The sequence below is a fragment of the Mobula hypostoma genome, chromosome 29 (genome assembly GCF_963921235.1).
Source record: "Mobula hypostoma chromosome 29, sMobHyp1.1, whole genome shotgun sequence".
Classification (NCBI taxonomy): Eukaryota; Metazoa; Chordata; class Chondrichthyes; order Myliobatiformes; family Myliobatidae; genus Mobula; species Mobula hypostoma.
This window is the reverse complement of record NC_086125.1, coordinates 2,622,905-2,646,342: the sequence shown is the minus strand read 5'-3', so window position 1 is coordinate 2,646,342 and position 23,438 is coordinate 2,622,905. Positions and strand designations below refer to the sequence as shown.

The following is a 23,438-nucleotide window of genomic DNA, read 5'->3' as shown; positions in this document are numbered from 1 at the left end:
TTATGTGGGGGATAGATAGATTTGACATGGATAGGCTTTTTCCATTGAGAGTGGGGGAGATTCAAACACGAGGACATGAGTTGAGAGTTAAAGGGCAAAAGTTTAGGGGTAACATGAGGGGGAACTTCTTTACTCAGAGAGTGGTAGCTGTATGGAATGAGCTTCCAGCAGAAGTGGTTGAGGCAGGTTCGATGTTATTGTTTAAAGTTAAATTGGACAGCTATATGGACAGGAAAGGAATGGAGAATTATGGGCTGAGTGCAGGTCGGTGGGACTAGGTGAGATTAAGAGTTTGGCACGGACTATAAGGGCCGAGATGGCCTGTTTCCGTGCTGTAATTGTTATATGGTTATATGGTTAAAAGGTAAATATTTTAACAAGCCATTGAGAGAGTTTCATCATTATTGGCATTGAGTAAGGAAATGGGTTTGTCATTGGGGTATGATTTTCAGACTAGATATCAGGACTTATCGTTTTCAAATATTTATGTAGTTGTACTTTATATGTAAGGTGATGGTTGCAAAAGAGACTTTTCTAGTACAGTCATCAGGGGCACTGAGAGGTAATTTGTTGTTCACCATGAGAATTAGAGAACAGTCATGGGCTTTTTAAAACTGAATGCTTAACAAAAGACTGCAGCCTGTTGACCCAGTTTAGAGGCTCTCCTGTTTCCCAGACTGGCCTGGGAAAGAGTGAAGCCTCCTATCTTTTAGATCAAGATGCCGATCACTTGTTGAACCCAATGAGCAAATATAGTCCTTTATTCACTCTACAACTTTCAATCAATCTCTGGGGTGGTTTGATAATCCCTTTTGGTCTGCTATTTGTTTCCATAGGTGTATTACTTTCATTTGCTGTGTTAATATTTGTGTATTTCTGAGAACTCTGATCACAACATTCATTTTTTACATCTGCTGGCCCCTTTGATATATTGAAAGGTGACATGCCACAGTTATGGGTTGGAGATGGTGGTTGTAAATCCACATGGCTCCTTCTCAGAGGTAACACTCACCCTCTCTAGATCTGGTAAGAATGTGGAGCTGCTTCCTCTTGCACATATCCTTGCATGGACTATATGCCAGAATTGTGATCTCGGATTCGCACTTGATCTCCAGGCTTCAGGAATGGTAGGCTTTTTGCAGTCTTGTCATGATACTGTTTCTGTTTTTCGTTCCCTTTCACCTTAGCCAATTTGACCTTGTGTGCTCCTTTAGGTGTCAACAGGTTTTTGTGCACTGAAAGGTTAATGTAATCATTGGTAAAGGGCTCAAATTCACAGCTTGAAAATTGTGGACCATTGTCTGATACCACATCACATGGAACTCCATGCCTCACAAACACAGCTTTCAGGAAGGTGATGACCACTTTGCTGGATTTGATTGCAGTGTTGCAACCTCTGGGTAATTTGAAAAGTTGTCTGTTACAATAAAATGACTCTTTCCATTACAATAAAAAAATCTCCTCCCAACTTTGCAGTACGGCCTGTTTGGTACGTGGTGTAGTGTAAGTGGTTCTGCTTGCTGCTTTGGTCTATAGGTGAGGCATATTTCACATGAGGCGGTGATCTGGCTGATATCTTAGTTCATGCTTGGCCAGTTTGTCACTTCACAAGCTCTTTGTTTACATTTTTCCTCACCAAGATGTCCATTGTGTATATTCTGGAGTGTTTCCTTGCGCAGCGACATTGGAATCACAAATCTGTACCCTTTGAAGACCATGTCATCCACTATTGACAGTTCATCTCTGCATGCCCAATAATCCTGATTACACATTGGGCAGTCATTCTCAGTTGCTGGCCATCCTTTCTGTATCGTCTCTTTGAGCACTTTCATAATTTCACCTGTCCCTGCTGCCATCCCAATCTTCTCTGTTCTAACAGGAGACACTAGAATGGAAGTGACAATCATGTCAACATAGGTCTGTATATCAGCATTAATCCCTTGGTCACTCTTTTCTTTCTTGTTGACTGCTCAAGACAACTCATCAACATTAAACATATTTTCCTGGTGCATAAATCATCTTCATGACATATTTCTGCAGCCTTATCGACATGCACTGTATCCTCATGGGACAGTCATTCAGTGGTTTGTATGCATTTGTAACTGTTGGTTTATGGTCTGACTCCACGTCTGAAGCTTGTCCATAGATGCAGTGATGGAAATTTTCACATGCATATGTGCTAGCGAGATGCTCTTTCTCTATCTGTGCGTAGTTGGCTTCCGCATTTGTTAAAGCCCTTGATGCATAGACCACAGGTTGCCATGTGTTATCATGATGATGCAGTAGTGCTGCTCCAAGGCCTTGCCGGGACGCATCAGCCAAGATACTAGTACTCCTTTCTGGATCATAAAACTTCAGCATAGACTCTTCAGTTAGGTCTCCTTTCAGCCACTGGAAACACTCTTCTTGCTCGTGAGAGCAAATATGTTCATTTCGCTGCTCAAGGAGTGACCTAAGTGGTGGACAGTCGAGGGATGAACGTAGCCAAGTAAGTCACCATCCCCAGGAAACATCTCAACTCTTTCTTGTTTTGGGGCCTCTCCATGTTTTCAATGGCTGACATCTTTCTTGGGTCAGGCTTCAGTCCCTCTTCTGATATAACATCCCCCCCCCAATGAAAGTCAGTGTTTTAACCCCAAGCTCACATTTCTCATTAGTTAATTTCTAACTGACATTCCAAGTCACGTCAAACCCCTATCTCAGTTGTGCATCATGTTCATCCTTGGTGGACCCCAACGATGATGTCATCTATCATGGCTTTGACACCACATATGCCCTCAAAGATCATGTGGATGGGTTTATGGTTGATTTCTGGTGTGGACAGAATCCCAGATGGTAGCTGAAGAAAGTGATATCTTCCCTGTGGTGTGTTAGAAGTACATAGTCTCAACCTTGCCTCATCAAGCTTCAGCCAAAACCTAGATGATGTGTCAAGTTTGCTAAATCACTTGGCACCAGCAAACCAGGACATGATCTCCTGCTGTGCCTGCATTTTAAAATGCTTTTTCTTGATGGCTTTATTGATATCTCTTGGGTCTAAACATATCCACATGCTCCATTTGAATTAAATTGAATTGACTTTATTACTTACATCCTTCATATACACGAGAAGTAAAAATCTTTACATTACGTCTCTGTCTAAATATGCACAACAGCTCACCTAATCTGTTGGTTCACCAGTTTTCTGTATGATGTTTATCTGTTCCATGCGGTCTAGTTCTTGTTTGAGTTTGTCTCTAAGTGCAAATGGAACTTTCCTGCATGCATGGACAATAGGAGTCACTGTCTATTCTACATGAATTTTGTGTGCACCAGGTAAGCATCCGAACCCCTCAAAGACATCTGCGTGAAGTGAACTATGGTCATTTTTGAACTGTGAAGCCACTACAAAAGCTCTTTACACCAGGTTGAGCTTTTCACAAGCACTCAGACCTAATATTGGCTGTACTCTCTTTTCCACAATCAGTAGTTGTGCCTTTAGATGCTGCCCCTTGTGCTTGAAGGTCACTACACAGCCCCTTTTTACTGGATTGTTCGGTCCAGTATAACCTGCCTCACTTAACTTCACTGGGTAAATCTTGCTCTTTACTTTGAAAGTCTTGTCATCATCCATGGACAGTAGATTCACCTGGACTCCGGTGTCGGGCCTGAATGGAATTACTGTCTCATTCACAGTCACTGGGACAATCCATGCTGTTTTACCAACACCAGCAGTCTGTAGAGAATCCAAAAAGAATCCTCCATTTCCTCCACAACCATCTGCTCCTTTTTCTTGATAGCCCCTGTTCTGCAGGACTTCACAAAATTATTCTTCTCCCACAATTATTGCAGGACATTCCTTAGAATGTGACTACCTCCACATTTGCTGAATTTCCTGTTTGAGCCTTCCTCTTTGTTTTGCTGTTGCTTTGGGAAGTGCCGTGTGCTCTGCCCCTCTGTTACATTGGCTCTGTGCAGCTCCTTAGCTTGTGCTTGTGTTGTCTCTGCTGCCCTATGCATAACCACAGCCTTTTCCAGCAGCAAATCTTTTTCACGCAGCAATCTTTCTCTGAGCCCATTATCTGGCATTCTGCAAACTATTCTGTCCCTGACTAGTGAGTCTCTCAAATCTCCAAACTCACAGGACTTTCTCAGTGTGTGAAGTTTAGCTAAGTATTGGTCAAAGCTAACAGCTTTTTTCTGGTCACCAGAAAAAAATATCTCTCAAGCATAATGTTTTTACTTGGGACAAAATACTCCTCAAATTTTGTCATCAGAATGTCCAATATAAAGGCTGTCTCATCAATTTGAAAGCTATTGCAGATGTCCAAAGCATCTTCATCAATTACACGCAGGTGAAGTTCCTGCTGTTCCACCAGGTGAAGTTCCTGCTGTTCCACCAGGTGAAGTTCCTGATGTGCCACCAGGTGAAGTTCCTGCTGTTCCACCAGGTGAAGTTCCTGATGTTCCACCAGGTGAAGTACCTGCTGTTCCACCAGGTGAAGTTCCTGATGTGCCACCAGGTGAAGTTCCTGCTGTTCCACCAGGTGAAGTTCCTGATGTGCCACCAGGTGAAGTTCCTGCTGTTCCACCAGGTGAAGTTCCTGCTGTGCCACCAGGTGAAGTTCCTGCTGTTCCACCAGGTGAAGTTCCTGATGTTCCACCAGGTGAAGTTCCTGCTGTGCCACCAGGTGAAGTTCCTGCTGTTCCACCAGGTGAAGTTCCTGCTGTGCCACCAGGTGAAGTTCCTCATGTGCCACCAGGTGAAGTTCCTGCTGTGCCACCAGGTGAAGTTCCTGCTGTTCCACCAGGTGAAGTTCCTGATGTTCCACCAGGTGAAGTTCCTGCTGTTCCACCAGGTGAAGTTCCTGATGTGCCACCAGGTGAAGTTCCTGCTGTTCCACCAGGTGAAGTTCCTGATGTGCCACCAGGTGAAGTTCCTGCTGTTCCACCAGGTGAAGTTCTGCTGTGCCACCAGGTGAAGTTCCTGCTGTTCCACCAGGTGAAGTTCCTGATGTTCCACCAGGTGAAGTTCCTGCTGTGCCACCAGGTGAAGTTCCTGCTGTTCCACCAGGTGAAGTTCCTGCTGTGCCACCAGGTGAAGTTCCTCATGTGCCACCAGGTGAAGTTCCTGCTGTTCCACCAGGTGAAGTTCCTGCTGTGCCACCAGGTGAAGTTCCTGATGTTCCACCAGGTGAAGTTCCTGCTGTGCCACCAGGTGAAGTTCTCTGTCACGTATGGTATTCATTTTTGTTCACGCTCAAACCTCACAGCTATTTCTGACATGTTATCTTTGTTCTTAATAAAGACAAACCTGGCATGAGTAAACACCAGCACATTTTATTCCCAACGCTGCTCAACCATCGTGCGTGTGACCACCTTCCCATCGTCACTCCAGTTGCGGGGTGAACCGCCAGCACTGCACACTGGGAACTGAAGTTCTTCATTGCGTACTCACATTGTAACACAAAGCATGTGCAGGTGCAATGAGGAACTTATCTGTAGCAGCCTCACAGGGGCAGAGCATCAGATAAGCAACATTCACAAACTAGAGACTGAGTCACCCGGGACTATACTCACTATAATTGAGACGAATGAGTGATGATCCTCTGTAAGAACATAAAACATTATGGAAGGGACAGATCAGATAGAGGTAGGAAAGTTGTTATCCACTGCTAGGTGAGACGAGTGCTAGGGGACATAGCCTCAAGATTCAGAGGAATAGATTTAGAACAGAGTTGAGGAGAAACTATTTTTTCCCAGAGAGTAGAAAATGTGTGGAATTCTCTGCCCAGGGAAGCAGTAGAGGCTACCTCATTAAATATATTTAAGACACAGTTGGATAGATTTCTGAATAGCAGGGGAATTAAGGATTATGGGGAAACGACAGGTATGTGGGGCTGAGTCTATGCTCATATCGGCCAAGATCTTATTGAATGGCAGAGCAGGCTTGATGGGTCAGCCTGCTGAGTCCTGCTCCGCTCCTATTTCATTTGTTCTTGGAGGCTTGGAAGGCAATCGGGGGTACGGGGAGGAAATGGGAAGTGATGTTGATCAGCCATAATCTTACTGAAAAGTTATGTATACAGTCATACAGTATTACAACACTACAGCACAAAATCAGACCCTTTGGTCCATTTAGTCTGTGCTGAACAACTAATGTGCCTCGTCCCATCAACTTACGCCTGGATCTCAGCCATCCACAACCTTCCCATCCATGTACCAATCCAAACTTCAGTTAAATGTTGAAATCAAACCTGCATCCACCACTTGCTCTGTCAGCTCATTCCATACTCTCATCACCCTCTGAGTGAAGAAGCTCTCCATCATGTTCCCCTTAAACATTTCACCATTCACCCTTATCCCATGACCTCTGTTTGCAGTCTCACCAAACCTCAGTGGAAAAAGCCTGCTATACCACTATTTTGTGTACTCCTATCAAATCTCCCCTCAATCCTCTATGTTCTAGGGAATAAAGTCAGAACCTTTTCAATTTTTCCCAATAACTCAAGTCCTCTGTATTACCAGATACATCCTTGTAAATTTTCTCTGTACTCTTTGAACCTTACTTCCATCTTTCCCATTGGTAGGTGACTAGAACTGCACACTGTTATGGGTCCACTGTTTCGATTCCTGTGGATGTCACCTGATATTCGTTTCATTTACTAAGTGTGATGTATCTATCATCTTGCTTTGCTGGAAGCTTGTAGTTTCAATTCCTGGGGGCGTCACATGGTTTACTGGGAATCCATGACCTTGTTTCTGTGAGAGTCGCGTGACGACATATTCCCGATGATATAAAAAGAGTCGCTCATTAGGGAGTCGCTCAGTAAGGAGTCATTAAGAAATCGACGGGAAGAGAGAGTGAGAGTGAAGATTGCATGCTTCAAACGAACCCAAAGGATTGGGTTAGCCGGCAGAACTCTGTGCATTTCAAATGTGACTGACATTTTGTATAATCCATACGTGGATTGTGGCACACACTTTTGGTTAACCCCTGCATGGTCTCGGGTGTTGTGTGGTGACCATTTTGGCAAAAGGGACATTCCCTGTCAGTTACTCTGTGTAATCTCGCTCTTCTTGGACTCCTCGGAAAGGGTACTCCGCGGCTGTAAACTCCGGTAACTGTTTCTTCAAGATCGCCTCTCCGCTGTATTGTGAATCTCCAAGATCGTCTCTTCATTGTATTGTGAATATACAAGTCTCTCCTCTCACATATTTCATGAATCACCTGGTCTTCCTAAACTGCCGCTCTAAGACTGTGCTTGAGTAAGACTTTGTTAAGAATTGTTTCTAAGTTTGACTGTTTGGGAACTATAGACGCATAACGCTGTTAACTTCTGTTTAAGTTAGTCATTTGTTTAATTTTGTATATTTCTGCATAAATGTTAATAAATTTATTTGCTTTACATTAATTCCTCGACTGCATTCTACATCTATTGTTGCTGGTCCGTAACAACACAATATTCTAGATTAGGCCTCATCAGTATCTTATACAATTTCAACATCACATCCCATCTCCTGTACTCAATAACTTGATTATTGAAGAGCAATGTGCCAAAAGCTTTCTTTATGACCCTATCTATCTGTAATGCCACTTTCAAGGAATTATGGATCTGTATTCCCAGATCCTCTGTTTTACCGCATTCCTCAATGCCCTACCATTCTCTGTGCTGATTGTCTAACTCCTGTTGCTGTTTCTTATATAACACAGAGATGGAGAAAGAGGTTTTAGAATGTATTCACAACACACAGGAATCAATAGCAAAACCTGCAATTGTTGGTCAGTAAGATGGTGGTCAGCCACCCCTTTGAATCTTCGCAAATTGTGAAGGCACTTCCTCATTGCTTTGGGAAGGGAGTTCCAGGATTTATACCCAGGAATAACGTCTGTAATGTCATCTTCAATTGCAGGTCAGAATGGTGTGTGTTTGATGGGAATCTGCACAAGATGGTGACTCCGTGAATAGGTTTCCTGTGTACTAAAGGTCACAGGTTTGGGAGGTCCTCTCAAAGATGCCTTGCCAAGTTACTGTACTGTAAAATACTGATGAAAACTCACAGAGGGATCAGAAGTGGAGAGAGTGAGCAGTTTCAAGTTCCTGGGTGTGAAGATCTCTGAGGATTTAACCTGGTCCCAACATATCGATGTAGTTATACTGAAAGTAAGACAGTGGTTATACTTTATTAGGAGTTTGAAATGATTTGGCATATCAACAAATACACTCAAAAACTTCTATAGATGTACCGTGGAGGGCAATCTGACAGTCTGCATCACTGTCTGGTATGGAGGGGCTACTGCACAGGACTGAAAGAAGCTGCAGAAGGTTGTAAGTCTAGTCAGCTCTATCTTGGATACTAGCCTACAAAGTACCCAGGACATCTTCCGGGTGCGGTGTCTCAGAAAGGCAGTGTCCATTATTAAAGACCTCCAGCACCCAGGGCATGCCCTTTTCTCACTGTTACCATCAGGTAGGAGGTACAGAAGCCTGAAGGCACACACTCAGTGATTCAGGAACAGCTTCTTCCCCTCTGCCATCTGATTCCTGAATGGGGATTGAACCCATGAACACTACCTCACTTTTTTTAATATACAGTATTTCTGTTTTTGTGCGTTTTAAAAAATCTATTCAATAAATGTATACTGTAATTGATTTACTTGTTTATTTATTATTATTACTTCCTCTGCTAGATTATGTATTGCATTGAACTGCTGCTGCTAAATTAACACATTTCACGTCACATGCTGAAAATAATAAACCTGATTCTGATTCTGATTCTGATTCTGAAAACAATCATGAGGTTCCACAGCTTTGATTAATGGTTGGAATGAGCAGGAGACAATCTACTGGAGGAACTCAACAAAAAACAATCTACTGGAGGAACTCATTCAGCAGAAAACAATCTACTGGAGGAACTCAGCAGGAAAGAATCTACTGGAGGAACTCAACAGAAAACAATCTACTTAGGAACTCAGCAGGAAACAATCTACTGGAGGAACTCATTCAGCAGAAAACAATCTACTGGAGGAACTCAGCAGGAAAGAATCTACTGGAGGAACTCAACAGAAAACAATCTACTTAGGAACTCAGCAGGAAACAATCTACTGGAGGAACTCAACAGAAAACAATCTACTGGAGGAACTCACTCAGGAAACAATCTACTGGAGGAACTCACTCAGGAAACATCTACTGGAGGAACTCACTCAGGAAACAATCTACTGGAGGAACTCAACAGGAAACAATCTACTGGAGGAACTCAATCAGCAGGCTGAGCAGCATCTGTGAGAGGAAAGTAACTGTCAGCATTTTCGAGATTGTTTATTGTCATTCTTCAGTACACAAGCATAAAGAATGAAATGATTTTTTCTCCAGATCCAATGCTGCATAAAATACACAATAAATATCAATATAAAAGCAATCCTGTAAAAGATAATGTACAAGTAACTGTTTGAGAGCGGCTGAATATGCATAACATTAGATTATCTACATAAAGTGACTATACATAGACATAAAGTGACACAAGGTGTAAGAATATCCAACCATAAGGTGCCTCTGACAGGAAACGGTAAAGTAACAGTGATTCTTGGCAAGAGAATCTCTTCTAGATAACAGCAGGGTATAAGAAAGCACAGTAGGACAGTGACTGTGTCCGTGTAGATAAGGGGCATGGAGTGTAAGAATAAAATGGCAGTGTGTGGGTTGGATGAAGAATGCTGAGAGGCTGTGGGGAGGATGGCTGATATGGATGTTGCGGTGGTGGGTGTAGTGGGGTGGATTAATGGGTGGAGGGGTTGTTCAGCCTGACAGCTCGGAGGAAGTTACTGTTTTTGAGTCTCGTGGTCTGGCACGGATGCTGAGTAGTCTCTTCCCAGATGGGGATGGGACAAAGAGTCCATGAGCAGGACGGCTGGGGCCCTTGATGATTTTGCTGGTCTATTATCGGCACCTTTCTGTGCCTGTATCCTTGTATAAACCTAGCATCAGGTCTGATTTGTTTGTTGGTCCAGATTCCAACATCTTGTGTCTCCAAAGGTAGGAATTTCTCTGTGTTCTCTTCACCAAACCCACTGACAAAGATAGCATTATGGAGTTAATATCATTATGCATTTGAGTCTATGGTAAAACACCAAGGTATAATGGTTCACACAGTATGGTGTGTGAACTATCAGCTTTTCACATTGTGTTTAATGATTTTTTATTTACGGCTGAGTGTGATTCTGAGGCAACACTGATAAGTCACTAAGATGTCGATCTCACAGTTTACAGCCTCCTGTGTGTTATAGTCTTTTCCTGTTATAGTCTTTTGTGCCTGAGCTTCATAAACAAGGTAGCAGGTTCTTTGATTGTAGGGCCTGACCACACCTCTACCTAACACTCACTGTCTCACTAATCAAATCAGCCTCTTCCTCACAGTTCTTTCCCCAAATGAGATCAACATAGGGAGATAAGGTTAGATTTATAAAATTAGCTTAATTTATCACAGATACATTGAAACATACAGTGAAACGTGTAATTTGATTCAAAGACCTACATAGTTCAAGGATTGTGCTGGTGGTAGCCTGCACGTGCCACCACACTTCCAGCACCCATATAGCATTCTCACAACTCACTAACCCTATCCCTAATCGTACTTCTTTTCTGGAGCGTAGGAGGAAACCGAAAGACCTGGTGGAAACCCATACGGTCATGTGGAGAAACTGTACAGACAGAGGCAGGATTCGAACCCCAGTTGCTGACCACTGGTACTGAAACACGTCGTGCTACCATGCAGAGAGGGATTTTTAAAGCCCATTAATATTTGTTTAATGAGCTCTCTTGTACAGTAAACATAAGTTCTTGATCTCTCAGTCTTCCTCACCATGGCCGTTCAACCTCATTTGATGACCGACCTGCACTTCAAAAGTTACACAAAATTACACAAAATTTGGCTTTCTGTATTGCTTTGCTTTTCCTCAATCTACATGTTTTGGAATGGTGTGTTGAGTTGGCATACAAAGCAAAGTTTTCACTGTATCTTGGTACATGTGACTACAGTAAACTAGTTCCCAGAGAGCACTGCTCTATCCAAGGGTGGCGCATAACACTATTACAGCACTACAATTCCACCACTGTCTATGAGGAGTTTGCACGTTCTCCCTGTGACCATGTGGGTTTCCTCCAGGTGCCTCAGCTTTCTCCCACATCCCAAAGCTGCATGCTTAATAGGTTAATAATTGCTCACATGGATGTTTTGGGCGACACGAGCACGCTGGGCCGGAAGGACCTGATTCTGTGCTGTATCTCTAAGTAGGGAAGTCCAGCAAAAATTACTGGAGTTACTCAAGAAACCAATTCCCCTCTATTCAGCAGGTTTCATGGAAGTTGAGTTGTCTGTCCACTCCAAGTATACTAGTGATGGAACCCTGGACTACATTCAGAGCGAGAGCAGTAGAAGCAGGTTTATTAGTTGCTTCCAGGCAGGAGAATTACTGAAGGAGAAAGTAACCACTGGGAAATGGAGATAAAATGGGGGCAATGCGATTAACTGGATTGGTCTTCACCAGGCTCAGGGCTGACCCAGCAGGGTGAATGTCCTACTCCTTACTGCATTCTTCTCTGGGATTTAGATCTTTGCCCATCTGCCATCCTAACAACATGTGTGGATCATGCCTGTTGCACTGATAATGCGCACATTTTAGACCAGCCCCATCACTAAAGCGTTTTTAAAGACAAGCCTCAAGTGACAAAAATGGCATAGAAAGATCCCACAAAGGGTAAGTTAGATAGATCACCAATCTGTTTATTGGTGGCTTTCACTGATGGAAGAAGCTGCAAGACCTCTTGACTCCTCTTGGTGGACTGGTAAATTGTCAATTTGTTTATTGAGAATTGACACTGATACAGGGGCAGAGTGAAAAACTTCATTCTGCATGCCATCTGTAAGGATCACTTCATCACATCAGTACTTTGAGACAGTACAAAGAAACCACTAACAGAATGCATTGGTGTTACTGTTAGAGAGAACATGCAGTGGAGGCAGATGATAAAGTCAAAGACCGTGGCAAGCTGGATTGTGACATCAACAGCTCATGTTATTGACAAGTGAACCATTCAATTGTCATATAACAACGGGACAGAAGGCGTCCTTAAGCCTGGTGGGATATGCATTTTTAGCTCTGCCTGGCGGGAAGGGGGAGAACCAGGAACATTGGGAAAGGGTGAGGCTGTTTTTTATGTTGGTTGATTTACCAAGGTAGCCGGAAGCATGAACAGAGCAATGCACACAAAATGCTGGAGGAGCTCAAGCAGTACGTATGAAAGTGACCAAATAGTTGACTTTACAGTTCAAGATCCTTCAGCAGGACGGAGGGTACCAAGGGTTCCCCACCTTTTTTATGCCGTGAAGCCTTACCATTAACTGAGGGATCTCAGGACCCCAGGCTGGGCACCCTGGCAGAGACTATGGATTGGACACTGTCTTAGTGTCTAGTGGAACAGACTATGACTGGTCAGTTAACAAGAGGTAAATCCATGTTTTTGACATAGCTTGTACTGACTGTCGTGACAGTGAATCATAGTCATTTCTGCTGTGAAAAGAGCTGTCTCACAATCAGGTTAGGAATGAAAGCACAGGGAGAATAATTTATGTCATCAGAAAAAAACAATGGTTGGATCTAGCTGGTTGCCTGGATTTGTGGCACAAGAAATTCTGCACATGCTGGAAAGGCAGAGCAACACACACAAAATGCCGAGTTGTTAAACTTAAAAGCACACGGCATGCCTTTAAATCCAATGCAATTAGCAAAATTGGTACTTGTTTCTCATTGGCTATTTGAAGCAAATTCTCAATAGCTTCAAAATACTGCTCAATCTGTTCAGTATAAACAATCTAGTTATCTATTATGTATCAAATGCATCAATCTTTCAGATGTAGCCAGCCACTTTTACTCATTTTTTATGATCATTATACTCAGTACTCATTCTTTATGAACACACGAATTCTTCCTCTTTCTGACCTTTATTAAAACTCGATTGTGTCTTCCCTTCTGAAGAACATGGGCTGTGCTGCTTTTCTTTTAAACTTGACCATCTCTCCATCTCTGCACGTGCTGGGCTACATTTTTTACTCACTGTTGTTCTCGCTGTGTTTTTTTTAGCTTGAACTTATCCCTATGGTTCAACAGGTCAGTAGCTGTCTTGGGTTAATTTTAAAAATATCTCATATATATATATATATATATATATACACACACATACATACACACACAAAAGATTACTCAAGTATTACATTAAAATTAAATACACAACCTTTAACACTTTATTCTGCATTTTGCTATTGTTTTACCTTGTTCTACCTCAATGCACTATGTAATGATTTGATTTGTATAAACATCACGAAGACAAGTTCTTCACTGTCTCTCAGTATGCCTCAATAACAAACTAATTCAATTCTAATTCCTTCTAACTAACATGGACTCTTGTCACTGGGTCAAGTTTACTTTCAACTTCCTAGGGGCCCATCACCTGCTAGCCACCCATGTCTCATCTTCTCTCAGAACTTCACTCAGGCCTGGCCCCCAAACAGTTGGAATGAAGATCGGAACATGATGGAAATATTCAGCAGGTTGGGCAGCATCTGTTCAGAGAGCAAAAAAGGCTTTGTTTCAGGTCAATGTCCTTCAGATTTGAAGGCAAAAGGTTTTGCAGATGAAAAATTTCTCTTCCATTTTTCCTCTCACAAGTGCTAGCTGACTTCCTGAGCATTTCCAGCATTATGGTTTAATTAATTTTAATTTTAGGTCTGCAGCGTCTGCTGGTTTTTATTTTTTATAGATAGGGTGGAGGTCAAATACTAGTGTATTGGACCTCTCATTGGACTGCAGTCATAATGGAGATAAGAGGGGCCACATACAAAGTGCATCCCTTTATCACGAAGGGTTCCGGCCCGAAACGTTGACTGATCCTTTCCACGGATGCTGCCCGACCTGCTGAGTTCCTCCAGCGTGATGTGAGTGTTCCTTTGACCCCAGCATCTGCAGTGTACTTTGTGTTTATAAAGTGCATCCATTCCCTCAGTTTCATGCTTGGGAAGGCTTGTTCATAAATAACATCTCCTACAGTAAGTTGGTGTCACTCAGTCCATGGAAGAAGGTGAATGTTTCAATTTCTTTTAAGTATTTTTAAGCTTCAAATTTATTTTAAGTTCAAAGTTCAAAGAACATTTATTATCAAATTATGTATACATTATACAGTCTTAAGATTTGTCTCCTTACAAGCAGCCTCAAAACAAGAAACGCAAAGGAACCCATTAAAAAAAGACCACATGCAGAGAGAGAAAATAAATCATGCAAACAATAAAAGTAAGCAAGCAGTGTTTAGAACAAAACAGAGTCCTCAGACACGAGGCCTGGAGAAGCTGGAGCAGGCCCTCAGCCTCAGTTCAGCACACAGCAGAGTGTTGTGATTTAAAATATTTATATGCTTTTTTAACTATGAATTACCTTTACAAGGTTTTCAATGTCTCAATCAGAGATACTTCAAAAGCTGTGAGAGGCTGCCGGGGTGTCTGTGTGGAAGAGGTTTCTGGTTATTGATAATTGGTCATTGGTTTATTGTTGTTCACATGTACTAAGATTGCTCCTTGAAGATGTCCTGGATGCTGAGAGGAGGCCAGTGCCCATGATGGAGCTGACTGAATCCACAACTTTCTGCAGCTTCTTTCGATCATGTGCAGTGCTCTCACTCCCCACTCCTCATGTCAGAGGGTGATGCAAAATTGAGATAGTGCAAAAAGAAAAAAACAATAGCAGAATGCTGAATAGAGTGTTACAGTTACAGTTAGAGAAAACATGCATTACAGGCGGACAATAATGTGCAAGGGCAATGACGATGTAGACTGAAAGATCACCTGACTTCTTTCTTTCCAGTGCTGATGAAAGATCTCGGCACAAAACCTTGACTGTTTACTCTTTTCCATAGATGCTGCTTGACCTGCTGAGTTTCTCCAGCACTTTGTGTGCGTGGTTCTGGATTTCCAGCAGCTCCAGATTTTTTCATGTTTATGAAAGATCAAGTTTATCATAAAGGAGATCGATTTGGAAAATCTTACAACAGTGGGATAGAAACACAAGAGATTTTGCAAATGCTAGAAATCCAGAGCAAAACACATTAAATGCTGGAGGAAGTCAGCAAGTCAGGCAGCATCTATGGAGGGGAAAAACAGTTGATAGAAGGTCTCAGTTCAAATCATCGACTGCTTTTTAACTGTTTAGATGCTGCTGGACTTGTTGACTTCCTCCAGCATTCTGTGTGTAAAGATTTTGCCCAGTAGAAAGGGGGATGTGACAACTGCAGCAGAACTGAAGCAACCTCATGACTGTGAAGGGGATGGAGCTCTCTGCATTTGGAAAATGCAAATTCTGATGTGTCACAAATCACACCAGTATTTGCTTAAATAAAACTCTTTATGTAAATTAATCTTACCTGTAGATGCTACCTGATCAGCTATGTTCATACCAACTAAACTATCTGTAATGAACTTTGCTGATATTGTAAAAGTAATGCAGGAACATTTAGAACTGAAGCCATTGTTGATTGAAAACACTTCAGGTTTTATAAGCAGAATCAAAAAGAAAGGGAGTCCATTTCATGGCTGAATTGAAGAGATTATTTGAGCATTGTCAGATCATTAATGGGCTTAATAATGTTCTGACAGATCGCTTAGTTTGTGGAATCTTACAAAAACTGCATTCAGAAAGACTCCGAACTGAATACTACTTACATTTAAAGGAACAGTTGAAATTGCTGTTTCAGTGGAAACTGCAGACAAAGACGCAATTGAGTTGTAGCCAGGAATGAAAGCCAATGTGAACAAAATTGCAGCATCTAAATGGAGACCTGCCAGGCTAAACAAATTGTGGAACCATTGTAGCAGGAGCTCACATGCATGAGACCAATGCAGATTTATCAATGAAACTTGCAGCAAGTCCAATAAAATAGGACACATATAAACAGCATGTCAGGTAGACAAAATTAAATGGACTGCTCAGAGAAGAGAAAAAGTTAAAAAATTCAGTTTGCTGTTTCAGAAAAAGCACTAATCTGTAAGCTGTTGATGAAAAATTTGATAACGAGGAGACTGACACAGGACTGTCAAGCTTTGAGATTTACAATGTGGAAACTGACAATAGACAAGCAATATGGCTTATGTCACAGTGGAGCAAGAAATTAATTAAAATGGAACTGGACACTTTCAGTCATTCAACTCTTTCAGTCCATAAGACCATTAGACCATAAGATATAGGAGCAGAAGTAGGACACTCGGTCCATCAAGTCTGCTCCGCCATTCACTCATGGGCTGATCCAATTCTTCCAGTCGTCCCCACTCCCCTGCCTTCCCCCCATACCCTTTGTTGCCCTGGCTAATCAAGAACCTATCTATCTCTGCTTTAAATGCACCCAATGACTTGGCCTCCACAGCCACTCGTGGCAAAAAATTTCACAGATTTACCACCCTCTAACTAAAGTAATGTATCTGCATCTCAGTTCTAAATGGACGTCCTTCAATCCTGAAGTTGTGCCTTCTTGTCCTAGAATCCCCTACCATGGGAAATAACTTTACTATATCTAATCTGTTCAGGCCTTTTAACATTCGGAATGTTTCTGTGAGATCCCCCCTCATTCTCCTGAACTCCAGGGAATACAGCCCAAGAGCTGCTAGACATTCTTGTGTATCTTCTCTGAACCTTCTCCAATGTCAAGATATCCTTTCTAAAATAAGGAGCCCAAAACTGCACACAATACTCCAAGAGAGGTCTCACGAGTGCCTTATAGAGCCTCAACATCACATCCCTGTTCTTATGGAAACATAAAACATAGCAAATCTACAGTACAGTACAGGCCCTTTGGCCCACAAAGCTATGCTGAACATGTCCTTACCTTAGAAATTACCTCGGGTTACCCATAGCCCTCTATTTTTCTGAGCTCCATGTACCTGTCCAGGAGTCTCTTAAAAAACACTATTGTATCCGCCTCCACCACCATCACCAGCAGCCCATTCCCTCTTGTGCTAGCCATTTCAGCCCTGGGAAAAAGTCTCTGACTATCCACATGTTCAATGCCTCTCATCATCTTGTACACCTCTATCAGGTCACCTGTCATCCTCTGTCCCTCCGAGCAAAAAAGGCCAAATTCACTCAACCATAAGGCATGCTCCCCAATCTAGGCAACATCCTTGAAAATCTCCTCTGTACCCTTTCTATGATTTCCACATCCTCCCTATAGTGATGTGACCAGAACTGACCACAGTACTCCAAGTGGGGTCTGACTAGGGACCTGTATAGCTGCAACATTACCTCTCGGCTCCTAAACTCGATCCCGTGATTGATGAAGATCAATGCACCGTATGCTTTCTTAATCACAGAGTCAACTTGCGCAGCAGCTTTGAGTGTCCTGTGGACTCGGACCCCAAGATCTCTCTGATCCTCCATACTGTCAAGTGTCTTACCATTAATACTATATTCTGCCATCATATTTGACCTGCCAAAACAAACCACTTCACACTTATCTGGGTTGAACTTCATCTGCCACTTAGCCTAATTTTGCAACCTATCAGTTTCCCACTGTAACCTCTTACTGCCCTCCACACTATCCACAACACCACCAACCTTTGTGTCATCAGCAAATTTACTAATCCATCCCTCTACTTCTTCATCCAGGTCATTTATAAAAATCACAAAGAGAAAGGGTCCCAGAACAGATCCCTGAGTCACACCACTGGTGACCAATCTCCATGCAGAATATGACCCGTCTACAACCATTCTTTGCCTTCTGTGGGCAAGCCAATTCTGGATCCACAAAGCAATGTCCTCTTGGATCCCATGCCTCCTTACTTTCTCAGTAAGCCTTGCATGGGGTACCTTGTCAAATGCCTTGCTGAAATCCATATACACTACACCTACTGCTCTACCTTCATCAAAGTGCTTAGTCACATCCTCAAAAATATTCTAAGCACAAAATAATCTGCAGATGCTGGGGTCAAAGCAACACTCACAACATGCTGGAGGAACTCAGCAGGTCGGGCAGCATCCGTGGAAAAGATGAGTTGACGTTTTGGGCCGGAACCCTTCATCAGGACTGAAGAGGGAAGGGGCAGAGGCCCTATAAAGAAGGTGGGGTAGATTGGGAAGGAGAAGGCTGGTAGGTTCCAGGTGAAAAACCAGTAAGGGGAAAGATAAAGGGGTGGGGGAGGGGAATCAGGGAGGTGATAGGCAGGAAAGGTGAAGAAGGAATAGGGGAAAACACAATGGGTAGTAGAAGGAGGTGGAACCATGAGGGAGGTGATAGGCAGCTCGGAAGGGGGCAGAGTGATATAGGGATAGAGGAAGGGAGGGGGATGGAATTACCAGAAGTTGGAGAATTCTATGTTAATACCAAGGGACTGGAGACTACCAAGACGGTATATGAGTTATTGCTCCTCCAGCCTGAGGTTAGTCTCATCATGGCAGTACAGGAGGCCATGTATGGACATATCTGAATGGGAGTGGGAAGCAGAGTTGAAGTGGGTGGCTACTGGGAGATCCTGTCTGTTGTGGCGGACGGAGTGGAGGTGCTCGATGAAGCGGTCCCCCAATCTGCGTCGGGTTTCACCGATGTAGAGGAGGCCGCACCGGGAGCACCGGATGCAATAGATGACCCCAACAGACTCACAAGTGAAGTGTTGCCTCACCTGGAAGGACTGTTTGGGGCCCTGAATGGTGGCAAGAGAGGAGGGTGTAGGGACAGGTGTAGCACTTGCGCTTACAGGGATAAGTGCTGGGTCGGAGATCCATGGGGAGGGACATGTGGACCAGGGAGTCGCGGAGGGACCGATCGATTCTCTATTCTATATCTCTAGAAATGAATGCCAACACTGCATTCACCTTCTTCACAAATGACTCAACCTGGAAGTTAACCTTTAGGGTATCTTGCACAAGGACTCCCAAGTCCCTTTGCATCTCTGTATTTTGAATTCTTTCCCCATCTAAATAACAGTCTGCCTGTTTATTTTTTCCACTAAAGTGCATGACCATACACTTTCCAACATTGTATTTCATTTGCCATTTCTTTGTCCATTCCCCTGAACTATCTAAGTCTCTCTGCAGGCTCACTGTTTCCTCAACACTACCCGCTCCTCCACCTATCTTAGTACCATCAGCAAATTTAGCTACAAATCCATTAATACCAAAGTCCAAATCATTGACATACATCATAAAAAGCAGTGGTCCTAACTGCCAGAATAGGATCCCTTTATTCCCACTCGCTGTTTTCTGCCGACCAGCCAATGCTTCACCCATGCTAGTAACTTCTCTGTAATTCCATGGTCTCTTATCTTTCAGAAAATAAGTTTGAATGGCATTTCCACAATATTGAGCTGAAGCCTGCAGATATTCAGCTAAGAATTTATATTAGAGAAAAGATAACTCCTGTAGCAATGACATTTGTGACAGGGAAACAAAACAACCGACAAGTCACATTGAGCTAGAATGTGATAAAAATGGAGGGTTAGTGTTGTGGGAATGTGATTGACTGAGACAACTATAACTTGATTGGTGATCCATTGATAATTGGCATGCCACATTCCCTGCAATGAATCCAACTGAAAGTGAATTAAGAAAGGTACTGGATGATGCCACAACCGTCTCCATGCCAAACACCATGAACCACTGCCCAACTGAGGACAAACAGGTGTTGCTGCCAACCTCTGTTCTTCTGGTTAGAAAGCGTATTGGACCAAAGGACAACACTGCTCAGAAGCTGTGTGAAAGTGACAAAAGCAGTGGTCCGACTACAATAGCTCTTGCAGGCAACATATCTGAAAAGGTTTCTGATATGTTAATCAGGCTGTTACTTGCAAAATGTGGCTTCAATTTAAGCTGGAAGAGAGTTTGACAAGCTTCAGGAAAATTGCAAGCATTCATTTTTTCTGAGAATAAAGAACCAGAATCTACTCTGCATGCATTAAGATTATTGCATGAACTTCAAATGGAGACAAAAAAAGCTGCTTGTAAAAGTAGATGCAAAGACTCAAACCCAGCTGGATGATTGGAAGGCCAAAAAGAAATGAGTCAACAGAGATACAAACACAGAGGAATTGTCAGATAATCTTGTGGGCGAGCAAACTAAGAGGAGAGATCAGATTATAAAGGAAACAATAGAGGGAGTAACATTAATAATCTGCCCTGTATGACTCAATCACTCTAGAAATATTTACCAGGTTCTTGAACAGGAATTAAGTGCAAACATTGCCCAGAGACAGTACACATTCAGGGCCCCAAACAGCCCTTTCACCTGAGGCATCTCTCCACCTGCAAATGCTCTGGGGTCATCTATTTTGTCCAGAGCTCCCGATGTGGCCTTTTCAACATTGGGGAGACTGGTGAGACACATTGTAAATTGGGAGACCGCTTCAGCGAGCACCTCTGCTCCATCCACCCAAAGCGAAACATCCCGGTGGCCAACATTTTAATTCTGATTCCCATTCTGACATGTCAGTCCATGGCCTCCTCTTGTGTCAAGATGAGGCCACTCTCAGGATGGAGGACCAACACTTAATATTCCGTCTGGGTAGACTCCAACCTGATGGCATGATAATTAATTTCTCATTCTGGTGAAACATATTTCCCTCACCTTCCCCTCTTCCTCGATCCCCCACTCTGGCCTTTTATCTCTCTCACCCACCTATCACCTCCCCCTGAGGCCCCTCCTCCTTTGGTCCTCTCTCCTCTCCTATCAGATTCCTTCTTCTCCAACCTTTTACCTTTCCCACCCTCCTGGTTTCGCCTATCACTTTTTAACTATCCTCCTTCCCTCCATCCCACCCCTTTGTTCCGGCATCTTCCCCCTTTCTTTCCTGTCCTGATGAAGGGTCTTGGCCCAAGATGTTGACTGTTTATTAATTTCCATAAATGTTGCCTGACCTGCTGAGTTCCTCCAGCATTTTGTGTGTGTTGCTTTGGATTTTTTGCTTCAGCAGATTTTCTCCTGTTTATGAGTACACGTTCCTGATTGGAGACTCGAATACAGCTGCACCATCTCCTGGAGTCCAGATTGTGTCAAATTAAATGCAGTCTGTCTGATCAGATGAAAGGCTCTTCTATCTAAAGTCCACAGGGAGATCCATACAACAGTAATTGAGGATCTTTCTTGATGAAGCCACTTGCAAGAGTGAATCAACAACACAAAATAGAACAAAATAGATGAAATGTCACTCTCCAGTTACTCTGGGAGACTGCCAAGCTGATGGATGGAAAGGTGTTCCTGTTAAATTAGGGTCAAGATACACTCAAATGACTAAGTAATTGCTGAGCTGGGAGTACTTGATGCATGGTGTTTATTAAACAATATCTCATCCCAAGTACTAATATTCTCACCCAGAGAACTCATTTAAAATCTATACTGTGGTCTACAAGACTAAAGTGAGTTAGACCTGTGCTCAGATTTCCTGACCTTAAGTTGGTCTCTTAACACCCAAGCAGCCATTCTGGATCAAGAGACTCAGCAAGTAAAAACAATTGCAGGAATTCAATTCCATTTAACTTAACTCTTCACAATCCTTCCCTCCTCTCCTTCACCATTGCCCATTCCAGTTACCCTCTCTTACCTTATACCCTTACCTATCCATCACCTCCCTCTGGTGCTCCACCCCCTTCCCTTCCTTCCATGGTCTTCTGTCCTCTCTTATCAGATTCTTCTTTCTCCAGCCCTTTATCTCTTTCACCAATCAACTTCCCAGCTCTTTATTTCACTCACTCCCACTCTCCCAGTTTCAACTATCACCTAACACTCTGTACCCCTTCTTCCCTTCCCCCCGCCTTCTTAGTATGATTCTTCTTCTTCTTCCTCTTCTTCTTCTTATCTCCTTTTTCTTTCCAGTCCTGATGAAGAATCTCGGTCCAAAACATTGACTGTTTACTCTTTTTTCCACAGATGCTGCCTGACCTGCCGAGTTCCTCCAGCATTTTGAGCATGCTGCTTTGGATTTCCAGCATCTGCAAATTTGTTCATGTTTGTGATACCTCTGGCATTGTTTGAAGGTTGTGAGTGGACACTCCCTGTTATTGCTTCAGCTTGAATGGTGACTTGTGAAAGAAATGCTATTACTTTGGTTACAGTGTGATATTTGCAATACACACGCAGTGACCAATTTATTAGGTGCCTCCTGTACCTATGATGGCCAGTGGGTCTGCTGTACTAGCCCATCCACCTCAAGGTTCAACGTGATGTGTGTTCAGAAATGCTCTTCTGCAATGTTGTAAAGCTCAAAGTTCAAAGTAAATCTATTATCAAAGTACATATATATGTCACCATATACAACCCTACGATTTATTTTCATGTAGGCATGCTCAATAAATCTATCGAATAATAACCCCGACAGAATCAATGAAAAACCACACTAAATTCGGCATTCAACCAACGTGCAGAAGACAACAAATCGTGCAAATACAAAAAGAAATATATAATAATTAATAAACAAATACTCAGTAAATGTTAAGAACATGAGGTGAAAAGTCCTTATAACGCGTGAATATTTGAGTTACTGTTGCCCTCCTGTCAGCTAGAGTGAGCCTGGCCGTTCTCTTTTCTCAGAAACAAGGCATTTTTGCTTTCAAATCTGCCATTCACTGGATGTTTTGTTTTTTGCACCATTTTCTATAAACTTTAGAGACTGTTGTGAGTGAAAATCCCAGGAGATCAGCAGTTTCTGAGATACTTAAACCAACACTTTTTCACCAACAATTACAGCATGGTCAACATCACTTAGATCACATCTTCCCCACTCTGATATTTGGTCTGAACAACAACTGAACCTCCTGATCATGTCTGTATGAGGTTGCTGCCACATGATTGGCTGATTAGATACTTGCGTTAATGAGCAGTTGTATAGGTGTATCTAATAAAGTGGCCACTGAGTGCATAGTTTTTATAAAACAAGTGGAGACTTTCACCTTCAAGGTACAAAACTAAAAATTCTTCTCCAGGGTGTTAAAGCAACGAGGATTACAATAATATCAGTCCAGTATAAATTAGATTGGGAGAAGTGAAAATTATCATTTAGCATATGAGAGGTCTGCTCAAGGGTCTGATAATAGTAGGATCAAAGCTTTACATAAACTTGGGAATATTCACTCAATAGGTTCAATGTGTTTAATCAATGTCAGAGAAATGTATACATTATACATCATGAAATTCTTTTCCTTTGCAAACATCCACAAAAACAGAGGAGTGCCCCAAGAATGAATGACAGTTAAATGTTAGAACCCCAAAGCATATCCCCAGCTCCCCCCACCCATGCGTAAGCAGCAGCAAAAAGACGACCACCCCCAACCAGCAAAAATGCATCTGCACCCTCCACCGAGCAGTCAAACGTGCAGCAAAGCATCAATAAAGACACAGACTTGCAGTACACCAAAGACTACTCGTTCACCCAGTAATTCGACA

The 23,438-nt window shown here is 42.7% G+C and overlaps 1 protein-coding gene and 1 long non-coding RNA gene across 4 annotated transcripts in view; one reads left to right on the top strand and one right to left on the bottom strand.

Moving 5' to 3' along the window:
• LOC134339321 (uncharacterized) overlaps positions 1-22,365 on the top strand; it is an 87,967-nt gene extending 65,602 nt beyond the window's left edge. Inside the window, exon 3 of the long non-coding RNA XR_010016375.1 lies at positions 21,927-22,365. This is a non-coding gene — a long non-coding RNA (uncharacterized LOC134339321). The remainder of the gene's footprint in view (positions 1-21,926) is intronic.
• olfm2a (olfactomedin 2a) overlaps positions 1-23,438 on the bottom strand; it is a 642,861-nt gene that overhangs the window by 53,205 nt on the left and 566,218 nt on the right. Inside the window, exon 2 of one of the 3 annotated variants that reach the window (XM_063035725.1) lies at positions 8,042-8,138. The exons of the other annotated variants lie outside the window; for them this stretch is intronic. Coding sequence (XP_062891795.1) covers positions 8,042-8,138 — 97 coding nt within the window. The remainder of the gene's footprint in view (positions 1-8,041; positions 8,139-23,438) is intronic. 3 annotated transcript variants of the gene reach the window in all.